Source organism: Haliaeetus leucocephalus, unplaced genomic scaffold (genome assembly GCF_000737465.1).
Source record: "Haliaeetus leucocephalus isolate CR32 unplaced genomic scaffold, Haliaeetus_leucocephalus-4.0 Scaffold32, whole genome shotgun sequence".
In the NCBI taxonomy this organism is placed as follows: Eukaryota; Metazoa; Chordata; class Aves; order Accipitriformes; family Accipitridae; genus Haliaeetus; species Haliaeetus leucocephalus.
Genome location: NW_010972468.1, coordinates 795,033 through 818,164, shown reverse-complemented (window position 1 = coordinate 818,164; position 23,132 = coordinate 795,033). Strand labels below are relative to the sequence as shown.

At 41.0% G+C, this 23,132-nt stretch overlaps 1 protein-coding gene across 4 annotated transcripts in view; it reads right to left on the bottom strand.

The window, feature by feature from the left end:
- Positions 1 to 23,132, bottom strand: part of ELF1 (E74-like factor 1 (ets domain transcription factor)) — an 84,855-nt gene that overhangs the window by 31,534 nt on the left and 30,189 nt on the right. For 2 of the 4 annotated variants that reach the window (XM_010576564.1, XM_010576581.1), the window contains exons 2-3: positions 9,397 to 9,706; positions 1,126 to 1,300 (exon numbers count right to left, since the gene is read on the bottom strand). In XM_010576564.1, the coding sequence (XP_010574866.1) occupies positions 1,126 to 1,300; positions 9,397 to 9,468 (247 nt within the window). In that variant the 5' untranslated portion in view covers positions 9,469 to 9,706. Of the gene's footprint in view, positions 1 to 1,125; positions 1,301 to 1,662; positions 1,762 to 9,396; positions 9,707 to 10,095; positions 10,467 to 23,132 lie in introns of those variants that run through there. The other 2 variants (XM_010576572.1, XM_010576590.1) reach the window with 2 other exon arrangements.

Sequence of the window (23,132 nt, the reverse complement as noted above, 5' to 3'; positions counted from 1 at the left end):
AAAAATTCACACAGCCGCATTAAGTGGTGCTTAAGTAACACGCTGAGGAAATGCCAGTTGCAGTGTGAATAATTAATATGAATAGCAAGTGAATACTTGGCAAGAGGTCTCAACTTGAAATAATGTTTAAGTATGTAAAACCTTCTTGAATAATCAGCTAACTTATTTGTACGGTCACAGTCTGTTCACAGATAATTCACTACTAAGAAAAAAAAGGAGTCATTTTTATCAGATAAAACCATTTACTGAGAACAGCTCATGTCAATTTACTCTGTGAACTGTTCCTGATGTCAAGTTTTGTTGAGTTTTGCTTTTGCTTTTGGTGGTAAAAGATTGTATCAGAGTATGCCTTTGGAAATGTCAAAAGCATGACTGAAACCAGCAAGCTGTCTCCAGCCCTGGAGACAGTCCAGGTGTGAAGCCTAATGGCTGAAAGAAGATGCAGAAACAGATCCTCTCTCTGTGAAATATCTACCCCACCTTTCAGACTTGTTCTGCAAAAATGCTTCAAATATGTGCATTCAGTGAGGGGTTGTTTTTTTAAAATATGTGTCACATATTTGAGCTTTCCTCTTGAGAATTTTTTTGTGTTTGGGGCTACCTTTGTAACACAATTTACACAGAACATCTATATTTTAGGCATTAATCATTATTAGAGGTCCGAAATGAATACTATGCTGAGAATACCTACATCAGTAAGTCACAATAACGTGCACAGTTTATGGCTAATTGTATACCCTCAGGAACCTAAAAGCAGTACATCTACTCAAGCTGCATATTCCTGCTTTTTGGTATGTACATTTACTTAGGTAAGTACCAACCATTAAGTAAGAGCAAACAAGTCCTACAAAGAGCAAAGAAAAATCTTGTTGGTACTCTGAGCAGGACCCTGTCTTTTTCTCTGTTGATGGATGAAACTCTTGACCATTATCAGCTGTGCAGCTGGGATTGCAAGCCACCTGCTAATAGTATTAATGATATTTTCTCCGTCTTGTACAGAATTAACAGCATTCAATACTACTATAATTTTGTTTCCTGTTGGTTTCTGTCATCAAGCTTTTTTCCACCATTAGCCACAGCCATCTTGGTGCAAAAACATGACACAGAAATGTTTTTATTGCCAACCTGTGAGGGTGATATCATCATCTTCTATGATTTGCTCTTCTGCGACGTCCAGAGAGCTCTCAGTGATCATGTCACTAGGTTCATCCACACAGGTTAAGCCAGAGTAGTTATGTAGAAGGTCTGCGCTAGGAACATGCTCCACGATGACAGCAGGGAAAATAGATGGATCGCCAAGCTGGGGGGTAGAAAAAAAAATAATTACAATAATGGTAGTTAGACTACATCCAATCTAACCACTTACTGATTAATACTTCAGCAGACCTATACTCCATCACTTGAAGATGAGTACAGGAGGGAGTACCAAATAACAAGGTGATTTTTAGCACATAAAACCAAGTAGCAGCAGTGTCCCATTATGGGCCAGAGGCAGAATCTCAATGTAGTATCCAATACATTGACTTCACTCCAGTAGGTAATACCAGACTCCCACGACATCATTCTGCAGCATAAAAGCTGACAATACAGAGGAGTGGCGCAGCACAGTAAATGCTAAACTTTGCTGGCAGTAATACTGGGCAAGCAACTTGCTGCAAGTACCTTAATCTTCTGTTCTTCCCATCAAGCTGGGGGTGAGGGAGTCCTGTGGCTGTCAGGACTGGACGCAGCTCTCACAGGCACCAAGTTTCCCATGAGACCCTGGCTGAAGATCACTATTTTAGAGGACACTTGCTACAAGAGCAAGGGGCATAACAGGGAGTGCTTGATATACGTGCCGTAATACTTTCCCTAATTCTTACGGCTTTAGTCACTTGACATTACTTCCTCCCCGCTTTCCTTCCTAAGTCTGCTTTCAGGCATGACCCTTCTGTCTTGATGGTTATTTTGCATCAGATACAGAAAAAAAAAAGAGGCAGCTGGGAAAACAGAAATCAAGCTGACTGGTAGTAATAAATAATAAGATGCACACTCTCTGAAAAGGCAACCATTCAACAGGAAGAGGTTTTCAGAAAATACCATTTACTACAGACACAGTATTTTCCAAAGCAAGTCTTTTAAAGTGTCATTTGCAGGAAGAAAGTCATAGCTGATGATAGCAGAGCAGGCTCAAAGAAAGTCTAGTGTAACTCTAAGGTTCTCTCACTATAAAAATAAATCACATTATGAATGTGGCAAGCTTAAAAAAAAACAAAAGAAAACAAACAAACAGTTGCTAAAACATGTTTCTGAGAAAGCCAGTATATGTACATTTGGTCTCACCCTCCACAGAAGATCACAGATATGCACAGATCAAGCAGGTTTTTTATTTAACCACACAAGAAAAAAAAAACAACCATATGATTATGAGCTTGCTTAGGGATTGCTCATGTCACACAGTCTTGCCACTACACACACCGCTACCAGTGGAAAATGGTATCAGAGCTATTGGCTCGACACAGACAATGGCTACAGGAGTAAGCCTCTCCTAGGGAAGAGTCTGGAATGTAAATACTGAAAGTAGAAAGTGCAATTAGAAGTTTTAAAAGACAGTAATTACCACTTTAATTTGCTCTGTGTTTTGTAAAACATGTCTCAACAACTGTGGTAAAGGGCAATCAGGAAAATAGGAAGAATTAAGAAACAAAACTACTATTTCTATGGGCTTTTATCATGGACAGTCTGCTAAACAAAAAAAAACCAACGAAACCAAAAGCAAAAAACCCCAACAAATAACCTACCTACTCTACCAAACATAAGCTTCAAAATAGAATAACATGGTGGAGATCAATAAAAACAAACAAAGGGCAGACTAGTTAGAGCCCTCTTGTGCAATGACGTTGCCAGATGATGGGTGTATATCGAGTCTAGTGATGGGACAGCTGCTACCCCACACCTTTGTGGCCACCCCTATCCAAGGCTGCATTTTGCCAAGGCTGAGAAACCAGGAATCATTGGTGGCCAAGAGGTCCCCGCTCCTCCTCAGAAAGAATCGTGTTCACATTGTGCATCCTGTTTGTTTCTTGACCCCAACATGCCTGATCCTATTTGCTTCCAGGCAAGAATAAACAGACAGATTTCACTAAATAAAAGTCATATCAATTAAAAAGATAAAGCACTGTAAAAAAAGAAGAAAAAGAACATACTGTATGCATTAAAAAAAGGGTTTATTTTCAACAATTTGTTCCATAAACTAGAAGGAAGATGGTCCATTACAGCCGCATTACTGAGATACAGTTCATGCTCTAAAAATGGTGTAAAATACCTCAATTTCAGTAATATGACACAGTATATAGCTTTTGGGATGTAAGTTACATATATTGTACACCGATATATGTAACTACATTAAAAAAAAAAAAAAAAAAAAGGATTACATACATCACTCCACTCAGGCTCCTGTCTCACCTGCAAGCAGGAAGAGTACATCCTTTCCAAGTACCTGTTCAGTATTCTACTGAGCAGGTAAAAACTATGGATTTTAGGTAGGGAAGACTTCAGTCTTCTCACCCTGCTCTAGTTCATAGACACTAAGGGTGAAGTTCATCTCGCCTAACTTCAGACAGCTGTGGTGCAGGCACTTGGACTTGAGCTGGGAACTCCAGGTTTCCTTCAAAGCCAACAGAAAGAAATGGCTGTTTCTAGGGAACAATTTCCCCGCCCAGTTTTAGGCTCCTGTGCTACAATCGGATGAATCATGCCCCCAAAACGCCTATTCCTCTCCATTGACTATGAACAGGTGGAGGCGTTGGGGTGTCTCTTTCTGACGTAGGTGCCCGTCTCCTACACCCTCATCGGCAAACGGCCAGCTGCCTCCCCGCCACGTCTTCCTCCCCGCTTCTGCCGTGGCACCCGCTCGACAGCTGCAGCGTCTGTAGATATGTTGATATTGAGTTGCCTGTGCTTATGATAAGCCTCGTGTTAGCTTCTTCTGGATAAAAAAATTACTCTGGCTCAGCACCATGCTTCTCTAATGACTGATGCTCGGGTCCCTGACTTGGCCTCCGAGAGGCAAAACCACCTCCAGCTCTGCTGTTATTCTTTAGTGGGGACCAGTCATAAAAAACTGTTTCAGAATAATACATGAAACACAGATAAAACCAACCAATTGTCACATGTTTTCAGCTCAGTTTCTCAAAGCCCTATTTATACTACAACCTACTCGTCACTCTGCTGTGAAACCTAATTACAAAAGCCCAAGCAGCCATGTGTTACTGAAACACGCTTCCCCACTAACCAAAATGTTTCCCGTGGTACTGAATAGTGCTGCTGTCACGCACTTCAGCAGCAGTTGGTTTGATCTGTATGATCAGATGTGATCTGCTCTGCAAGGTTAAACTGTATTTTGACCACGTCTAGAAACAACCATCATACACATATTCCAACACGGTCACTGTGTCTGTCCACAGGCAAAGAAACCCGTGGCAGGGGAATACCTCGTCACTTGAACTCAGCACTGGACCGTTGCTGACACACTACACTTCCAAAAGACAAGAAACAAACAGAAAAGCATTCACTTGTGGTAAGACACTTCAAATGTGGTTTTCTTTAAATTAATAACAGCCTTGAACTGGAATAGTCAGAGTAAATAGCACTTCTTGTGGCCTTTTATTTTAAAACCATTGTTACACCTGCTTCCAACTCATACCTTACAGAGGTACAATATGCGGAATTTCTTTCCTGCCACGGCTGTGAAAAAGCAAAGGCTGGAACAAATATCTAATATGCTTTCAGAGAGAAAAGCATTCATGCAACTGCACACAAATCTAATTTGAAATGAATTTTTGCAGAAACCATCATCACTTTTTTGTACAATAGTTGCAATTGGTTATGATTTCATTCAGTTTTAAAAGCTACTACTAATGTATGACTGTTGAAATGCAAAAGCTCACCTCGGTTCTTCTATCTCATGTTCTTGACTTCACTGAAAGTGCCTGAATCCCAACTGAGAGCCAAGCTAAAGCTTCCTGTAGCTCTGTTGTTTTAAGACACAGGAATAACTTTGTACACATTTAGACCTGCAGAAGAGCCCTTGTTTACTACGGCTCCCCTTGATGCTAGTGTGTAATGAGAATTACACACAGGGAAAACATTAAATTAAGGACTAGAAGGTAGTCATTCGATTAAGACAAATTATTTCTCTACTAGCAAGATCACAAAGTAATTTATTTCTAATACAAAGGTGGCTCTATGTGCACTAACAAAAAGGAAGAGTGCAAAGTATCCCAAAATTCAAAAACCAGTCCCAAATTAAAGTGTCAACAAAGATTTTCGAGATATCAATACATAAATCCATAGAAAAACAATTTGTGTATTTTTTTCCTTTTGCCTACTTCTGCTGCTTCATCTTTCTCATGCAAAATAGTTAAAACGTGACACCCTAGCTGTGCCAAAGCTTTGCTTGGCTTCAACACATCTCCCATGTCTGCTGGACACATGAAAGAGTTGAGCTACTGCTGCAATCTTCCCAAGTCTTACCCACCGAATTCCTCACTGTAGTTTATCTACAAACCAGTCTTACGGACCAACCTTTAACAATTCGGAGGAGTGCAAAGCTTCAGACAGATGCTGAAGACCATGGAAGGTCCCACGAGCAGGTCCCTGCAAGCATCGGTCATGCTCCATGACCCCCTGAAAACTGAACCCTGCCCTCCTCCGGGGGCCAAAGGCAGCAATCTTCCCTCCTGCTCTCAAATTCTTCTTGGGTGTTTGACATGCTGACAAGGTGTTTCTTTTTTTCTCTGAGAATTTTCTAATCAGCTGCCACTAACTGACAGAAGATCAAAACACCATCCTGGTTGAGGAAATGGAAAATAAGGAAGGGGATTTCTTCTGCTCTGGAGGCACTGTCTTCTCATACTACAAGTCCTCTAAAGAAGAAAACTTGTCCCAGGAATATGGTGACTAGCTTCTAACTGGTGTGTAATAAATTTTGTGCAAGTGATCGGTGGGAAAAAAGGCATGCAATAGATAGGAGCAGGGAAAAGCTACATAGGGAAGAAAAAAAAAAAAGAAACCTCAGTGAAAAAAAACTGTTTTTTTTAACAGCAACAGAATTCAGACTTGCAATACAGTTGGCCATTTTTTTTTTTAAAAAATACTAAACGAAACTAGGCAAAGTGACTTTGGTGACTAGAAAAATAGGCTTTGGTTTTCTCTTGCTGAAGGCTCCTGTGCCAACAGCAAAGGCAGCCTCTTGACTTCAAAGGCATTCCCACGGCCAGCATCTGAGAAATTACCAAGTTTCACAGAGGGATGCTGAAAGCAGATAAATATCACTTGCTTTCCTGGGGGAGACAACCTCATTACAGACCTCACAATCATTTCCTTAAAGTCTTTGTAAAACTGCAAGTGGATAAGGGGGGAGGACTTCCTGCAGGAGCTGGAAATAGCCAAAAAAAATATATACCTTGGCCTCGACCAGGTGACTTAATGTTTCAGAAAGCCCACAGCAACACCACGGGAACGTGGAAGAGCAAACCAAGGCATGAGAAGATGGTGCAGAAATCACAGCCCAACCTAAGGGCTTGGACCCCTCTTCCTAAGGAGAGGGGAAGAGAGAAACATCCCTCAGAGACAGAAGGTGTCTTCGGGCACAGGTTACTCCTGCTTCAGAGCCACTTGAGCATCATGCTGGGGACCCTGCTAGTAATTTAAGGGTTGCGATGATTCAGCGTGTCCCTAGCACCATTTAAAACTTCCTCGTATGGATCCAGCCTCTGTGACTGCTTTTATTCAGCTTTTTAAATCAAGAATGTCCTGATCAATTATCACGTTAACTGTAAGTTAACAAAGGACTAAATGAAAGACATTGAGAGGAGAAGCTGCAGACGTGAAGAAAAGCCATTTTAGGCAGCGGCACTGACTCAGCCAAAGCCTTATGTGTACAGTCTCTCTCCCTCTCTCTCTCTCTCTCTCAAAAAAAGACAAACCATCTATTTAACTATGACCTCTGACACATAGCAGCAGCCAGGTTATCAGAAGCATTAGTGCAAGCCACTTGTTCCCTTCTCAAAATTACGAGGAGATTTTCATCCCATCTCTTCCTCACCATACATGCACAATGCGATAAATGAACCCTCCAAGAAAAAAAAAATTAAAAATCCTGTTTTCTAAACTGAAAAGGATAAAGCTGATAAGAGAGAGCCTTTCCCGTTCACACGGGGCCACGTGATCGAGTCCCTCCCATTGGCGTCTGCCACTGGCTGAATGCTTACATTTGCAAATGGACTGTTCATAATTTATGGTTGTTTAACTAAGACTTTAAAAAAAAAAATTAAAAAATAGCCATGAATTATGACTTCCCTGAAATACTGAGCATAGCTACCATCTAGACCCCGAATCTTTCCCCGCAGCTGTTCCATGTCCTGACAACTCTTGGCACAACAGGGCTCCAGGCAAAGTTTGACAAGAAAAAAAGTACCAAAGTTCTTGCAATGCCAGCTTTTGGGGGTACTGCAAAAATAATTATCCAAAGATCAGTTAAATGACACCTTTGTATAAATGTCACCTTTTGTATACTAATGAAGCTCAAAAAATGCTTTTGACCAACACAGAGCACTTCCAGAGCTAAAATTTTTGCAAAGTACACAAATGGTGTTAACCCATCCCTAAATACAACTAATCTGTCCAGAATTTAAAAACTTCAGGAGTAGCAATAGCAATAGTTCCTATGTTGTAAGAAGCAGATCAACCAGGTAAATGCAATAACCAATCTTTGGGGTTAATTTTATACTATAAATCCTTGTTTGAGCTAAATGTTGCTCCAGCTTCCCAGATGTTTCCCTATGCAGGACTCCTTTTCTACCACTGCATATTTAAGATCTACCTTTGTGCAGCCAGCTAGCTGGCTACCTGCATCTCTGACATCTGAGCCGAGTCAACCCAGTGATTTAAGAGGAGCTTGCATCTGACTGTTTGCAGTGATGGACCTTCTGCTATGCACTCTCCCTCTTTGGCCTTTTGCGTCTTTGATTTCATCACCTTTAGGGTATGCTACAGGATGCCGTCTTCCCTTAGGCTTCATCTGGAGTAGGATTTATTGGGGTTATGAGATAAACGCCAAGGTCGAGTTTGTTCTGGAGCTGAAGCAAGCTCTGTTTAGGGAGGTTTTACTGCCCTGTTGAGTGTATTTTTGAAGTTTTTCAGGTGAGCATCTGAAGAAATGGCAAGAGACAGAATGCATAGCTAACTGAACAAACCCACATTTGCTTGCACTACCCCTTCCAGAAACCACACTGAAGTAGCCCTCCCCATCTTAATTCTCCCCTCTCCCATTGGCTTGTAAAGTAAAGCCAGCAACGAACAACAAACAGAGGCAATAAATAAGGCTCGTTTTCAACTATGTTTGTGCAATTCCCATATCTAAATCCCCAGGCTACCACAAGCTCTGGAAAAATACAGGGAAGGAAGTTACATTACTAGTTCCACCCAAAACTGAGTTAGCACTTTAGACAGACAACACTCAGTTCATTGAAATGATCGCATGACTCTGACAGCAGAAACAGGTGACTGACCCAGCCAGATATTAGGCCATACAGAAAACCCAGAGACAAGATTATAAAGCCAAAAGTATTTTTGAAAGAGAGGAGGATAAATGCTTTTCACATTCACAGAAAGAGGAAGTTTGTCGTGGCACTTCTCAGCCCTGTAAACACTGTCTCTCTACAGTACCCAGCCACCTAATTTCTTGTTAATAAATGCAAAACCCTACTATTAAACACCACCTATAGAGAAGCTGCCTGATTTTTACAATAGGAATCCTTCACTGAAGCCTCAGGACTCACAGGATGTGGTTTAGCTAATCAACACCTGAGAGCCTCCTCAGATAACAACAGACATATTTTACCTGCAGAGTGAAGGAAACCAATTTGAATTACTTTGAAGCTTATTTCTGTATAGCCAGCATACAGTAACACAATTTAGAAACCAATCCGTATAAAGCAGTGAGCAGGTACCTACTGCTCCTTCTAGTCATCCGTAGTGCAACCATTACTTTTATTCAGCATGTTATCCTAGCACACTAGGGAAGTTAAAACTATTCTCAAATACCAGAATTTGGGGAATTCTGCATCACAAATGGATGGATTCTACTGGCACAAATCAGCGACACATGAAAAACATTTTCAGAGGAGGGTGTCTCTGCAATACTGCAGAAATTGTAACATTTCAACCGATTTCTGTTCTGCCCATGCAAGTTACAGGAAGCAACAGGAAGCTTTTGAAACAGCACAAAGATCTGCTGCAACAATAATGACCTCAATGTTTGCTTTTTTGAGTTTTACACATTTTTTTCCTCATGTTTTCATAGTATTCCTAGCACCAACTTGCACAAATATGGTTTCTCACACCATCCCATACCTGCTGCTCATCCTCCATGACGTTGCTGGCAAATTCAAACACAAGCTCATTCTGCTGTACAACTGCTGCCATAATAACGCATTCCCAGGTCTCAGCTCCACATAAGAAGAAAAGTGTTCTTGAATATGAAAGAACGGAGAGCGTCACCAAGGTCCAGCTGGGCAGAAAGGCAGGATCATGAAATCAATCAAGTATCAGTGTTCGTATTTCTTAGATCATCGGTGTTCCTGCGTTCTTCTCTTCTCAAAGAGAAACAAACCAAAGGAAATCCTTTCCTGAGTTGTTCTTCCCACCTCAATAGCCTTTATCACTGTGGAGGGAAAAAATAAAAAATTTGTAATTAAGAAATGATTGCTTTAGCTATTTCAAATAGTAGCAGTCACAATAAAGCTCACTCCAAACTGTAACTGTTGTATCTAACTCCAAGGAAGTCAGACACCTTTGTTATCTTCAGAGGTATGACTTTTACTGGTTAACACAGGCGAATTTTCATTCCCTTAGAGAGAAAACTGTTTCAGGAAGTAAGACATGAGTTTCAAAGTGTTTCATATTAAAAAGCACCAGACTAAGAAAAGGTTACAAAAGTTGGCAAAAAGAAAATCCATCTTTTCATTTGATTCATATATGCAGTTTTCACATTCATTAGTAACTCTTATCTTTAAGGTATATTCAAAGTAAAAATAGAAAACCCAGACTGACCTACTCAGCTATAGGATATCTCAAGTATATCACCTTTCTTCTTCACACACAGTTCAAATTTAGCAAAGTCCTTATTTTGCAAGTAAAATGCTCTAGATCCTGATTCCCACAGTGTCAATCAGATGAAACCAGTAAATAAATTCTTTGTACAATCCAGAGAGTCCTTGAGTTCCTACACGAAGCAGATCTTCAGCTTCTTGTTAAAAATGCACTGTAAACGTATCCTTATCTCTACCACAGGCTCACAAGCAGCCGGAAGGAAACAGCACTGACCACGTCATGGCAAATTAGAACAGGCAAAAAAACTGCACGATACAATAGCAAAGAAAAAAAATTATATCCCAAACTACGGCATGTAAACAGCTTCACTGGAGGGATGCACGCCTACATCTCCCACGTTTTCATTTACTCATCAGCACCAAAGGTAAACATGGTTAACATGAGCTTACAAAGAGGTGTGCTATGTCACTTCTGATGAAAAAGGCGAGCACAAGACGGAATCTTTTTATATGACTGAGGTGACCAATACATTAATTAAAAAATCTACCATTTCAAAACAATAACAGAAACAGGTGTCTAAAATTAGGAACCTAAGGAAGTTGATGCGTAGGAATTTAAATCCATATGTTTTTAAGGAAGAGAAATGTTTGGTGCCTAGCATTTTGATCAAAATCCTTTAAACTGCCATTGATTATGGGCTGCTGTGACAGAAGAATAAGGAGCAGCGGTCTAACCTGTACCCATCTAGACTGAGACCCCCAGGAAAGCCTCTGGGCGATTTCAGTGCCATTGGCGAGGATTAACATCTGCCTTTGTACAGGACGTTTAACTTCACCTCGTTTTTGCAGCAGGCTGAAACTCAGAAAAAATGAAGGGCATCTTCCTCTCCCCAATACCATGCAATTTAATTAGGGAGGATCGTGTCACAGGGTCATACTCCCTCACTCTAGGAAATGTAACAGCTGTTTTTCCCATATAGATTGTGGTATTCCCAAATTCCTAAGTAGTGATGGCAGAGCATTCAAGTATTTATGTCACTAGATCCTACCCTTCTAAGAAATCAGGAAACCCAAGATTATGCAAACAGGAGAACCTCCCCAACTTCCAAAGTGTGCTTTAATTAGCTGTTAAAGGGCTCATAAAAGTAGCCACAACCCTGACTAGATGATATTTGCATTAATGAGACCTACATGCATGAACAGAGAAGGATGTGCTTCGGAACCATGACTGTTCAACCTCAGCCCTTGCCATTTTGCAGGATGACCTGAATAGTTAACAAGGCTTTCTCTGTACTTCAGCAGAGCCATAGCACTGAAAGGATTACATGCAACCACATAATCCTGGGTAGCTTCCCTAAATGTAATTATTTGGCCCCGCCTTTTAGAAGGTAAGAATACAATTAAGAAGTTTCATACACATGCCAGCACAGTGGGACTGAGACCAACTTGTCCCATCTGAGACTCCTACCATCCTGTATGCCAGCGTGAAAATAAAGTACATAGTCATATAATGTACAGTTTAATATTTCCTACAGACAGTGATTGAAGTGGGTCAATCTATGTCAATAGGTACATACCAGATCTTTCAGAAGAGAGGACAGATATGGAAATTTATTTAAGTACAGCTTCTATTCCGGTTACTGCCTACAAATAAATTGTAACTCTCCAATAAGATGAAATAATAGTATTTTAAGTCACTCCCTCTAATCAGTGAAGAGTAACTTCACTCCAAAGGATTACTGGGTGAATACGAGAACTGCCTCAGCTTCCAAATTGAGACTTATTTTGTAATGGGGGTTAAGCTAATTGTCCAGGGAGAACCAGAGCCGGAATACAGCGAGGACTTACAATCATCTCCGTTACACTAATCGAAGCCACATGTATGAACGGAGTACAAGTTCTCAAGGTCCGGTAACTTTCTAAGGTCAGTAACAAATAACAGCATCAATGTAAAATCAGGATAAATGAGTGCTGGAGACTCAGGCTACCTAGTAAACTCATGAAGTGTAAGGAAAATTGGAGGTACAGCCACTGTAAGACAGATTTACAAGTTCCCTGCATGCATTGGGAACTAGTATATTCTTCCATTAGTGCCAGGTCATTCATTATTCTGTAAAATATTTATATATTACAGTAGATACTACAATACCAAGATGCACAGTAAATGCCTAAGATCCAAAAGCTGTGGCAGCAAACTTACTAAAAGCCATAAAGAAATCTTTCCTTACTTTGTATTTAACCCCCCCCAACAAAACCCTCAATGCAAAACTAATCATCATGATTTAATATCATTTAAGAGACTGCAGCAGCGTAATGCATTTGATCCCAAAGGGATCCACACAAACACTACTTAGAATAGTCACAGTCTATAGTAGCATGAAGTTCCTAATCATCTTATACCATTGCAGGAACAGACATTCAAAAGCTGTTTTACCAATTCAGCACCTGGGTGACACAGTCATATAAGACTATATAGCAGACTGGTCCTTCCCCCTTACACCCTCTCCCCAAAACCTCCAAGAAATCTATAAATAAAGTCAAATGATACCTTCTTCTTACAAGAAAAGAAACATGTAACCACAACATTACGACCAAAGTCAAAGACAAGTAAGTCAACAGGCTTTAGTAAGCCTTTACATCTAACCTTATAAAGGTCAGGCACCCTATTATTATTTACAGGAAAATTTTCATTACTTCTTTAGCGGTACATGGTAATAGCAAATGATCTACTGGGCAATAACAGCATGGCAAAATAATGCGAAAGTACTTTCCTTTAACCCATGTCACTTTCTCTGGCATATAGAAAACAAGAGCAGCTTTTCACAGAAGCCAGCACAATTCTAAACCAGCTATATTTTCCTCCACATCTATTTTTATAAACTGTGGTTTCATTATTCCAAGTATCACAGGATCCTGCTGTCTATAGGCTAACACAAACATGACTATTGTTTTTGCTATATAATGCCACTTATCCCCCTGCCTGATTTTACATACATCTGTGATTAGAAAATAAGTTATTTGCAAACAGCATAAAATGCGTAAATTGTATTCACATGCACAATAAGCTTGACTACATACAAATAGTCCTGGGAGAAAGGGAACCCAGTATATATTAGCATAAAATTTACATCAAATTTTCAGAACTACAGAATAAGTCAGGTTTTGCTTTCATTTTTACTAATTGTTGTAGAAACCTATTATGAAAAGCAATATTAAGACACAGCAATATAAACAAACATCTTAATTTTGCTTAATACTTGAAACTGAACATACAAATACATTATTTCAATCCCTCTGGAAATTCCCCTCCTCTGCTGATTTCAACATTTAGAAACAACCTCCTCAATCAGCCTGTCAAAAAGCACATTCAGCCAATTTAACCCTTAGTACACCGCTACTCTGGTATCCCAGAAGATGCATTGGAGGACTCCTTCCAGCTAGACATCACAACTTTTTTCCCCACTGCTCTTCACCATATATAGCCCTACTTAGCCAACTCAATAAAGCTCCTAAGAAATACCTCCAGAACCAACGTTTTTGATCCCAACGGTGAAGTTGCAATAGTGCAACTAGGCTCCATCTTGGAAGTAACAAATCCACAATTTCTCCTTCAACTCCGGACAATATAAGCCAGTGTAGCCCCTACTGCCTTAGCATTCAAGCACTGTAATGCAGAACACTGAAATAACACAGCAGCAACACAGTGGAGCAGGTGGAGCAGGCATCAAAGTGCCAGGCACAAACCCAAAAATTTGCTGAAGAAGCTCAGCTATAAACTTGGAAGGCTCAAGTCTTGGTACTGAGAGCACCCCAGCTGAGCTGACAGATACCTCCAGCAAGCTACTGGATCCAGTCCCATTTAGGGTTACTGAAGATGACTGTACTGCCTTTTTTTGTGAAATTAGTAAGATCATTCGTACATTTAAAATTAAGAACCAGCTTAGCTGCTTTAAGATTCAAATGCAGATCTGAACCCCGAGCTACTGCTGAAACAGCTCAACTCATTTAGCATGGGGACAAATGACTTGCGATTGAAATTTCCCATTGATTTTCTAAGACTGCAGCATTAGCTCTAGCCTAGAAGTGTCAGAAGTTGTGACTTAACAGAAATGCAAAGCTGCATTCTCAATATCATCTTGGATGAGGGAGGAAGAGGAGAGTGAATGAGAAGAAAGGGAAGTATAAAGACATCACCTGGAAATTTTGGACTGAAGGACTGAAAACCATCCTGGTAAGGTCAGGCAAACATATGGATGGTAACTGCACCATTTCACTCAAGTTTCTAACTCCTTTCTACCAGTGGAGGTTAAGGATGGATCAAGCCAGAGCCAGTCCACCCTCTGCAGAGCTGCATCTTTTTAAGATACTGTGCAAGTAATACATTGTAGAGTCTGGTTTTCTTAAAAAGGGGGGAAAAGCTGAATGATATCACAGTTGTCATATCATAGAAAACCCAAACCCATTATGATCTTTATGGTCCACACTAAGCATAAATGCTAACAATAAGAGTCTACTGTGGCATTCTTCACGGATTGATTATTCCTATTGAGTAATACGAAGAAATTGCACAGAACAGGGTCTCTGAAACATGTCCTTAGACCCGGGGCATCTGTAGTTGACAAAATGACAAGCAAGAAGAACAAGGTAATATATGTTACTTGGCACAAGAAGTTTCTGAAGACTCAGTATTTCAACTACTCACACAAATTAAAGGAGATAGGAAAACAACATGGTAAGTGTATATCACCGAGGAAGGAAAGAAACAGCGTAAGGAACAGCCTGAAATCTTCTGAAAGCATCCACGCTGCCTAGGGGAAACTGTGCAAAAAGCAGCTGACATAACAAAAGTCAACAGAGTGACCTTTGCTGAGCTTTCGTTAAGGACAAAGAAATCATCGGTATCAATAAATCCCTGTTTTGCAGCCAGGCTGGAAACCAGCCTTTGTCACCACGAGCTCTGGGCTCTCAGTACATATACAGCAAGGAGGACAGAGAGTAAGAGGGTTCATCTGTTAAATATAAACAAGCATGAAAAAAAAAAAAACCAAAACAAACAACAAATTGGCACGCAATTCAGTTAATACAAAAGAAGTGAAATTAACTACCTCTTCCCTTAATCTCACATAAAAGCACTTTTACTCCAAAGAGAGCAGAAAGCACAAATGCAAGCAACAAGCTCTTCTTTGGCATCACCAAAAAAAAATAATCACATTTTCATCTTTTCTTTTTTTTTGGCAACTATGCCTTTTAACCCGAATATTTAATATGAGGCAAGATTCTCTTCCAGACTACTAACAATAACGGGCTCCAGCACTGTTTACAGACTCCCCCACCCCTGAAAACCTTCCTCTTCCTATCTCCCATGTTCCCTGATACTTTTTAAGTCCCTTTTACTTAGCACATTTATATAACACAGCTGTTGTACACAAACGCAGCAACCCAGCAGAGCGCTGCTGGGAAATCTGAAGAAAATGACAGTGTGGTTGAGGCTTTCTTTCATCTGTATCCTCTTCTGCCAGCATGCTCAACCTGTAAAGGTAGCCCCAAATCAGTGTAGGTGTGTAGACGTAGAGCACTGTAAATAATTGATTTATGCTGCAGCAACAGAAGATCAGACTACCACCGAAAGGCCAGTCCTAAGCATCAAGCTAAGAGATACTGAGGCAAGGCAAGCTCTCCCCAACTCTACCACTGAAGCTCTCGAGCTCTGAATAAAGTATCTGAACATCTGCTAAGATAAAGTGCAAGCCTCCCTTATCTGATCAGGCAAGAGAAAGGACACATTGGGTTTTAGTCACCTCTCCGCAAAGTGTTTGCTCTTGCAAAGTAGAGCCAACTCAAGAGGAACAGTTAGCTGTGACTTGCCCTAAAGCAAGGGAGGAAGGGCGCTCCAGGGGAAAGCAAGGGTCCAAATCCTCTCCTCTGCTTCCCCACTCCCCTGAGAAGAAAGTAACTGAATCTTGCATTTCCATAGGTTGGGTGCATGGTGTAAGAAGAGGTTAGGGAGGTGGGACATCACAACGCCAGCCCTCCCTTCCTCCCCAAATCGTGTCAGAGATTGGACCTCCCTCCCTCCCCATGTGCCCCCCTCCCCGATCAAAACTGCTTAGTGGATTCAAACACCAGTTTGCAGCTGTCCAAATTGCACTTCTTGGCACATTAGACACATAAAAGAGAACATAAGGGTAAATTTTCCAAAGTGGTTATATGACCTAGCAGCCTTGGCTATCCATGGGGCTTTGAAACTTTTCAGATTGAATTTGGGTCACTAAAGCCTCAGCTTTCTAAAGCCTCAGCTCACAGATAAACTGCATTACTTCAACTACAGTTAGATAAAAGCCACGTAATGTTGCTTCACTGCATAGCACCTACTCTACGTATCTGTGTGGATGCATGCATACATGTACCAGTTGCAGTTACAGAAACGTGCTTTATCCTAATTTTTGTGTATGTGCACATACACACACATATGTATATGCTAAAATAAGTATATGACATGCATGCCCTTCTACTTACTTGACTCTTTACTTTTGGTGCAGTTGTTTTGGCTACCAAAGAAGCAAAAAGCCCACAACCTCTCACATCCCTATACAACAATGGGGTATGCAGAAGTGCTCCTTCTCTGCTTCCAGTTCAGTCACCTCTACCCACTATTGCTCATCGCCACCTCAGTACTGCTGGGAGAGTATTTAGCTTGATCTTACCCTCTTCCACTGAAGGCCAAACAAACGAGATTAACTGCCCCCCCCCAAAAAGGACAGCATCCCCCAGGCAGTGCATAGGGAGCTCGCGCAGTCTGCCAAGCTTGTGAGAACTCAGCAGTCGGTCTACCAGCCTGAGGAACGCAGCAGCACTAACCTCTCGGTCTTGCAAAGATAACATCTGTGCACAGTTACTGTCAAAAAGCGGAGAAGCGTACATGCAAGTCAGGCCTTCACCACCTGAAAAACATCGGCCACAAGCACACCGACACATAGAAAGCTTCCTGGCAACCGACAGCATGACTGCCAGTCTTTCTAAGAACTTCTCCGTGATGGGCTACCTAAAGGTCTCTTATCCTAACAACCATCAGGTTTTGTTAGAAAGAACATTTCCGAAAGCGTGGCCTTGTTTAGCAATATAATATGGATCCAAGGAGCGGCTTAAAACAGTAGTAGCAAAGACCTGCTTCTCTTCTTGCTACTGCATAGTGGTACACATGCATGCTAACCTCCAGTAAACACAGGGGCTGGGTGGGGAGTGTGGTTTGCAGGTCCAAAACTCTTGGGAATCACTAACTTCATCTGGCCTTTGATTCTGCCTTTGTAGTTAATTCATCACTACTGGTAAAGAGAAGGAAAAAATCAGGTGCTCACATTTCCCAGTTGATAAAATGAGAAAAAGGAGACATTCAATTAAGTCGAGAAGCAACTAGTTTTGAAAAGATGAAAGGAAAGCAATTAAAAATGCATCAGCCTAGATGTACTTGCTCAAACTCCTTGCTACAGACATGACAGAAGTCAAAAGCTTAGGAAAATTATAAAATGTTTTAGAAACAGCTCGATGTAATTAGACCAAATCAGCCTCATTACATAAGGATTTCTTTTTAAACAGAATGGAAAAGACCTGTCATAACACAAGACAAACCTCCAGTAATGCAGATTGCAACCACACATCTCCACAGGTAGGATTTTGCTGTAAATTTTTTCTTTGTAACTGCTTACTTCTGGACTCATGTATTCTCCACCAGAAAAATAGTAATATATTAAACACAGCAAAAACAGAATAGATTGACTACAAGTTTGATATGACACTGCAAGCATCCGCACAGTCTAGTTCATCGAGGTAAGTGATACTAATTATGGAGAGAAAGGAAAACAAAAGATATCTTGTTACTTCCTCTCCTACAACACTCAGTATACACTATTTTATCGAACAGTAAATTTGCAGAGCCAGGATTGGTTTTATGTGTTGTCATATGATAACGAAATTATCAGCATTAATAAATAACATCAGTATCAAAGATATCTTACTGTTTTTTATATTGCACAAAATCCCCAAAAGCTGGTTAAAAAAAGATACCAAGAAAACTGTAAATTGATAAAATCCCAAATCCAGTTCAGAAATTTCTGTGATCCAAATTAATTATTCCAGTGACACAGAACAAATGTTTTAAAAGGCACCCTCAAGGAGTTTCTGGCATTTAATAGCACCTTTTAAGGAGCATTAAGACCACAATCCTGTAAGCAACTGTAACAAGAGAGCTGCAGATAAGTCAAATCTCACTGGTTTCAAAGGGAAAGGGTCTCAGTACAGAGACAGCTGAAGGTCTGAGCTCCAAGACAGCTACAACAGGATATGAGGAAACTCGCAAAAGACGGTGGCGGGAGGAAGAACTGCTTGACCCTAAGAGGTTTTGCTCTTTTGATTAACGCATACACACAAGAGAATGAAGCGGTGGCAGTGGGAGTAAGAAACATCAGGGGAAACTAAATGTAATTGCTTTGGCTAGGTGCCAAACTTCACAAATTACCAGTTGCCAGGCTGTACCCAATACTGATATAAAACTGTCAACCATTCTCTAAAAATTACTTTACCCACAAATTAGTAACGCAGTCGTCGTTTTTAAATCACCTGCAGGTAAAAGTTAAGTTTACCAGAGAAAAATCTGCTAGCCAACAACATCAACATTTTTCTTTTTTAAACTGGAATGTAAATACACACAAAATATATACATTAAAGGGGGAAAATGAAAAAAAAAAAAAGGCCAGCGGAGATCAGGTTCAAGTCAAAAGTTTCTTATTCCAGGCAACCTTTTCCAGCCAAGCTTCGGTAATTCTAGATCAGGGAGTTGAACTCCCACAGGATTTTTTCAGCATTCTGCAGATGATGCTACAGGACCAAGCTCAGTAAAAATCCCAGTTACAACTTCTGCAACACAGATTTTTAGCATTCTGCGGCTTTCCTTTTGCAATTAATTTATTTTTAAACTTTTCCAACTGGACTGTCAAGCACAACGAACAAAACATTTAAATAAGTTCAAAATTACTCTGTTGTAGCCATAAAAATACTGTGTGATTTGCACTTCTATGTTTGAGTATTTCAGCAGTTTCAGAACTCTGAATTTGATTTAACTGATGTGCACCAACTAGAAAGGGCACAAACTAAGCCACATAGAACTTGCTGAAGTCTCCCCTTTCCCAAACACACATAGACTTCAAGCCTCAGTTTGGTACTTCACTCCTGTTGACGATGCGTACGTTCAAGGCTGCATTCAGCAACTCTGCCAGGTTGAGAAACGTAAAGGTTCTTACCTTTGCAGTGTCTTTAAAGAATCTGTACGAACACAGAACAGATTAGGCAATGTCTCTGTTGTTTGCCTCTCATTTGCTGTCAGCTGTCAGCAATATGAACAGTCGAAAGGCTCTGGAGCAGGCTGGTATTAGTCAGCTAGACTTGAATTTCCAGTTCTTTTACATTGCTGTCTATTTTCCTTCATTAAGTTAGCCTGTCCTACCCTGGTATCAGATTACAGGGAGCCAACATTTATAGCACCTTGCAAAACAGTCCCACATATCACATACCTAAGTCTGCCTATACCTGTTGCCCTCAACGTTTAACCCTTACTACCAACACGAAAAACTTTTATTCTACAATGTACCACCTAAAAAACATTTGCAGCAGAGGAGTCGTTTTTCCTTCTTACCTGACAGCTACAGGACGGCATGAGATTTCATTTTACGAACTGGAGGACACGGGCAGGCTACACCAAAGAACAGCGGCTCTGAGACACCCGCAAGAACAAACCCGGAGACCCAGCAGCAGAGACTTCTCCTGCCTCCAACGAGAACCATGGCCTGGAAGCACTTGCTGCTTATTTCAGCAGGTCTCAGAAACCCCAAACGGCTCATTCTGGGTCCAAGATCATCTAATTACCCTCACTCCTCGCCCCACTTCAGACCATGATGCTAGAGCGGGAGGCAGGCCGGCGCGTTTCCAGCCCGCGCTTGGCGCGGCGCGAGCAGATGCCGCTTCCAGCCCACGGCCCTCCCAGGGCCGCCGGCTTCCCTCTGCACGGCCAACACGCCGTGCTGCCCTGGGCTTGGCTCTTCCACCTTCTCCCCGACAGCTTTCAGCCCACCTTCCCTTTCTGGAGGGTGTGCTGCTAATCCTACTTCCACAGTCTAAGGTCTGCAGCCGAGACAGCGGCGAGTTAAACCCTACAATGCTGAAAAAAAAGTAGCAGCGATTTCTCTCTTTATGCAAGGTGTGTGGCCATCCCTTTGAACATCAGCTGTGATGGTGACGCTTCAGAAGACTACACAAGGTATTTTATGTGTTCTTCTAGGACAGGTACCTTTGCTTTCCTACACGCACATCATACACCTTGGAATTAAACAGAGTTTCAACAAATAAATATGCATATTCTTACAACTCACTCAGGGTTCTTCAGGCAGCCTCCTTCTTGGGACAAGCGGTTCATTTTGCTGAAGCTGAGAGTATAAGCTAATACACCATTACACTCATGCAAGTGAGCTAACCCAGAGAGCACGGATGAAACATGCAAGAAAAGTTTTATTTGCATGCCGCTTTAACCTAAATCTTTACTTCAGTAACTTTTTAACCCTTCAGACAAGAATCACAGACCCAATCAAAGCAAAGCAAAAAATAAATGGCTAAGAGGGCTTGTGTTGAGAAACAGTACGGCCTGTATCACAAAGCACGGCAACTAACAGTCATCTATAAGCTGATTTCTTAACACAGCGTTAAACAAACGTTTTGGTCTTTGAGAGATTCCAGCTCAGGATTTAGAAGAGTGTTTACATTTATATTTAAGTTAGCATTGTGGTTAACGATGATGAGTGGGTAAGAGATATATTTTCAGTCTTTCTTATTTATAAAGCTTATCAGTTAAAACACATTTTTGCAGACTGTGCCTGAAGCTTTTTAATCTATTTGTCACAAAGATCCTCATTTAAATTTACCCACAAATATAAGAAATGAAGTACCCAGTTATGCATTTCCAATGGTTATACCACAGGAATTCTTCACTGAGGTTTTTCACACCAGGCAGGAGGTGACCTGTTTTCTCCGGTCTGTAATCGGACACAGCACAGTGCCCATACAGTGCCCCAACACGCGCCTTCCTTATACATCCCCAAGGGTCCATTTTGTCACACGTTCAGCCACAACCATCAAGATTACTTCTTCTTGTCAGTTCTTTCTGAAATATTTTGATGAGTGAACTAAGACAATTAGTACTGTGAATTTTTTGTTTTTAAGGGCTTGGAAAGTCCAATACCATTACTAACACAGCCAGAGAGTTATTTATGAGCTTGGGACAGGAGAGACACACCTCCATCAGCAAACCTCTCAGAAAAATTAAGACAAATCTCCTACTTCGTCAAAATCACAAAGCTGATGTTTGCACTAAGCTTTCATACAGATTCCAAAAAAACCCAAAAAGCAATAAAAAAGCCCAACCCAAGCGTGAGTGACAACACCTCCTAAGATTTCACAAGCAGAAATACTTGATTCAAAAAAGCCTGTAGAAACAGGAATTAAAGGTAATGTAAGAAGAGGTGCAAAGTACCAAACCGTACCTACAGTCGGGCAGATTGATAAGGAACAGCTGCAGACAGGGAAGTCGGAGATGTCAGTCAGACTTCATGAACACCCTCCCACTACCCTCCAGCACCAACAAGTCTGGGGGTTTTTTCCACTGTTTGTCTTCTCTAATGTAACTGTCTTGGTTTTTTAGCATGAGCACATTCAACTTTATTTTTGGCTTAATCAGGTTCGTTACTGTAGCTCAGACAGCGTTCATGTAACAAGAATTCAGGTAGGCCATGATGGACTTGTTCTCCTAAATGGGGCACCAAAACAAACTCCACACCTTCAAGACAGTCTCCCAAATCAAGGCATGGGGTTTGTGACTCCTTTCTGAGGTGAACTCTTCTGCCTGATTTCTAGTGTAACATATTTTACAGATTATTGTAGCTGCAACTCATGTGTCATCTATAGGCCTAACAAAAAAGATACTTAAATTTATTGAAAATTATAGAATGAGGGAGCTAAGCTTTTAAACTCACAGGCAGAAGGCTGTAACTGAATGTTTTCCCTCAGCATGAGACACCGCTCTGAGCTGGTACGTGCTTTCTGCACGGTTAATTCATACCAGTGTTCCTGGTCACAGCTCACCACAGAGAAAAGCAAGCAGCAACAAAATACTCCAAATATGTTCAAGTAAACACAACTAGTAAGCTTTTCTGCAGCATGCAGGAAAGGGAGCAAAGTCACCCACCAAACAGTTTGCTCTGAACTCAAGAAATACTCTCAAAACATTAGTTTAAAACTGAACTTGAGATTTGAAACAACTTTAAGAAAGCACGAACACACACACGCAGAGACAAGGAGGGATGTGGCCTTGGTTAGAAAAGGTATTACATAGCCAGAGGGACTTCAAAAAACAAAACAAAGCAAAAAAAAAAAAAAAAAAGACACTGAACCCTAGGCTCTTGCTGTAACTTGTTTGGTACACAAACCACCTTGTTACTAGACAGCCAACTACTTATGGGCGTGGAGCGCACAGCACAAAGAGCTCTATGTGCAGGTTATCCCAATAATCTCGTCTAATCTAGGCACACTGAATATACCTCCATTGTACCCGGAAAAAGGAATAGAATCCTCTCGTCTCTAAACCTTCCTGAGAGGACGAATTCAGCCCTGCAGAGAGACCACAGTTTGGGGTTTTTTCATGCCCAATCTTTGTCATTATCTTTCCTTCTTTCACCTATTAGCATCTTCAGCATTAACTCACTTCATAGACTTAAGAATATTGTTTTGAGAGGTCAACGCTTCTACATTTCTCTTACTTCCCTCTTGGAAATGTCTGTCTCATTTCAGCCAGCTTTTCAGAAGGTAATCATCTACATCCAGGTTCCAGGTGCTTGCCAAGTCAGACATTCACTGAACGGTTGTGCTGTTTTCACAGAATCACAGAATGGTTTGGGTTGGAAGGGACTTTAAAGATCATGTAGTTCCAACCCCGCTGCCATG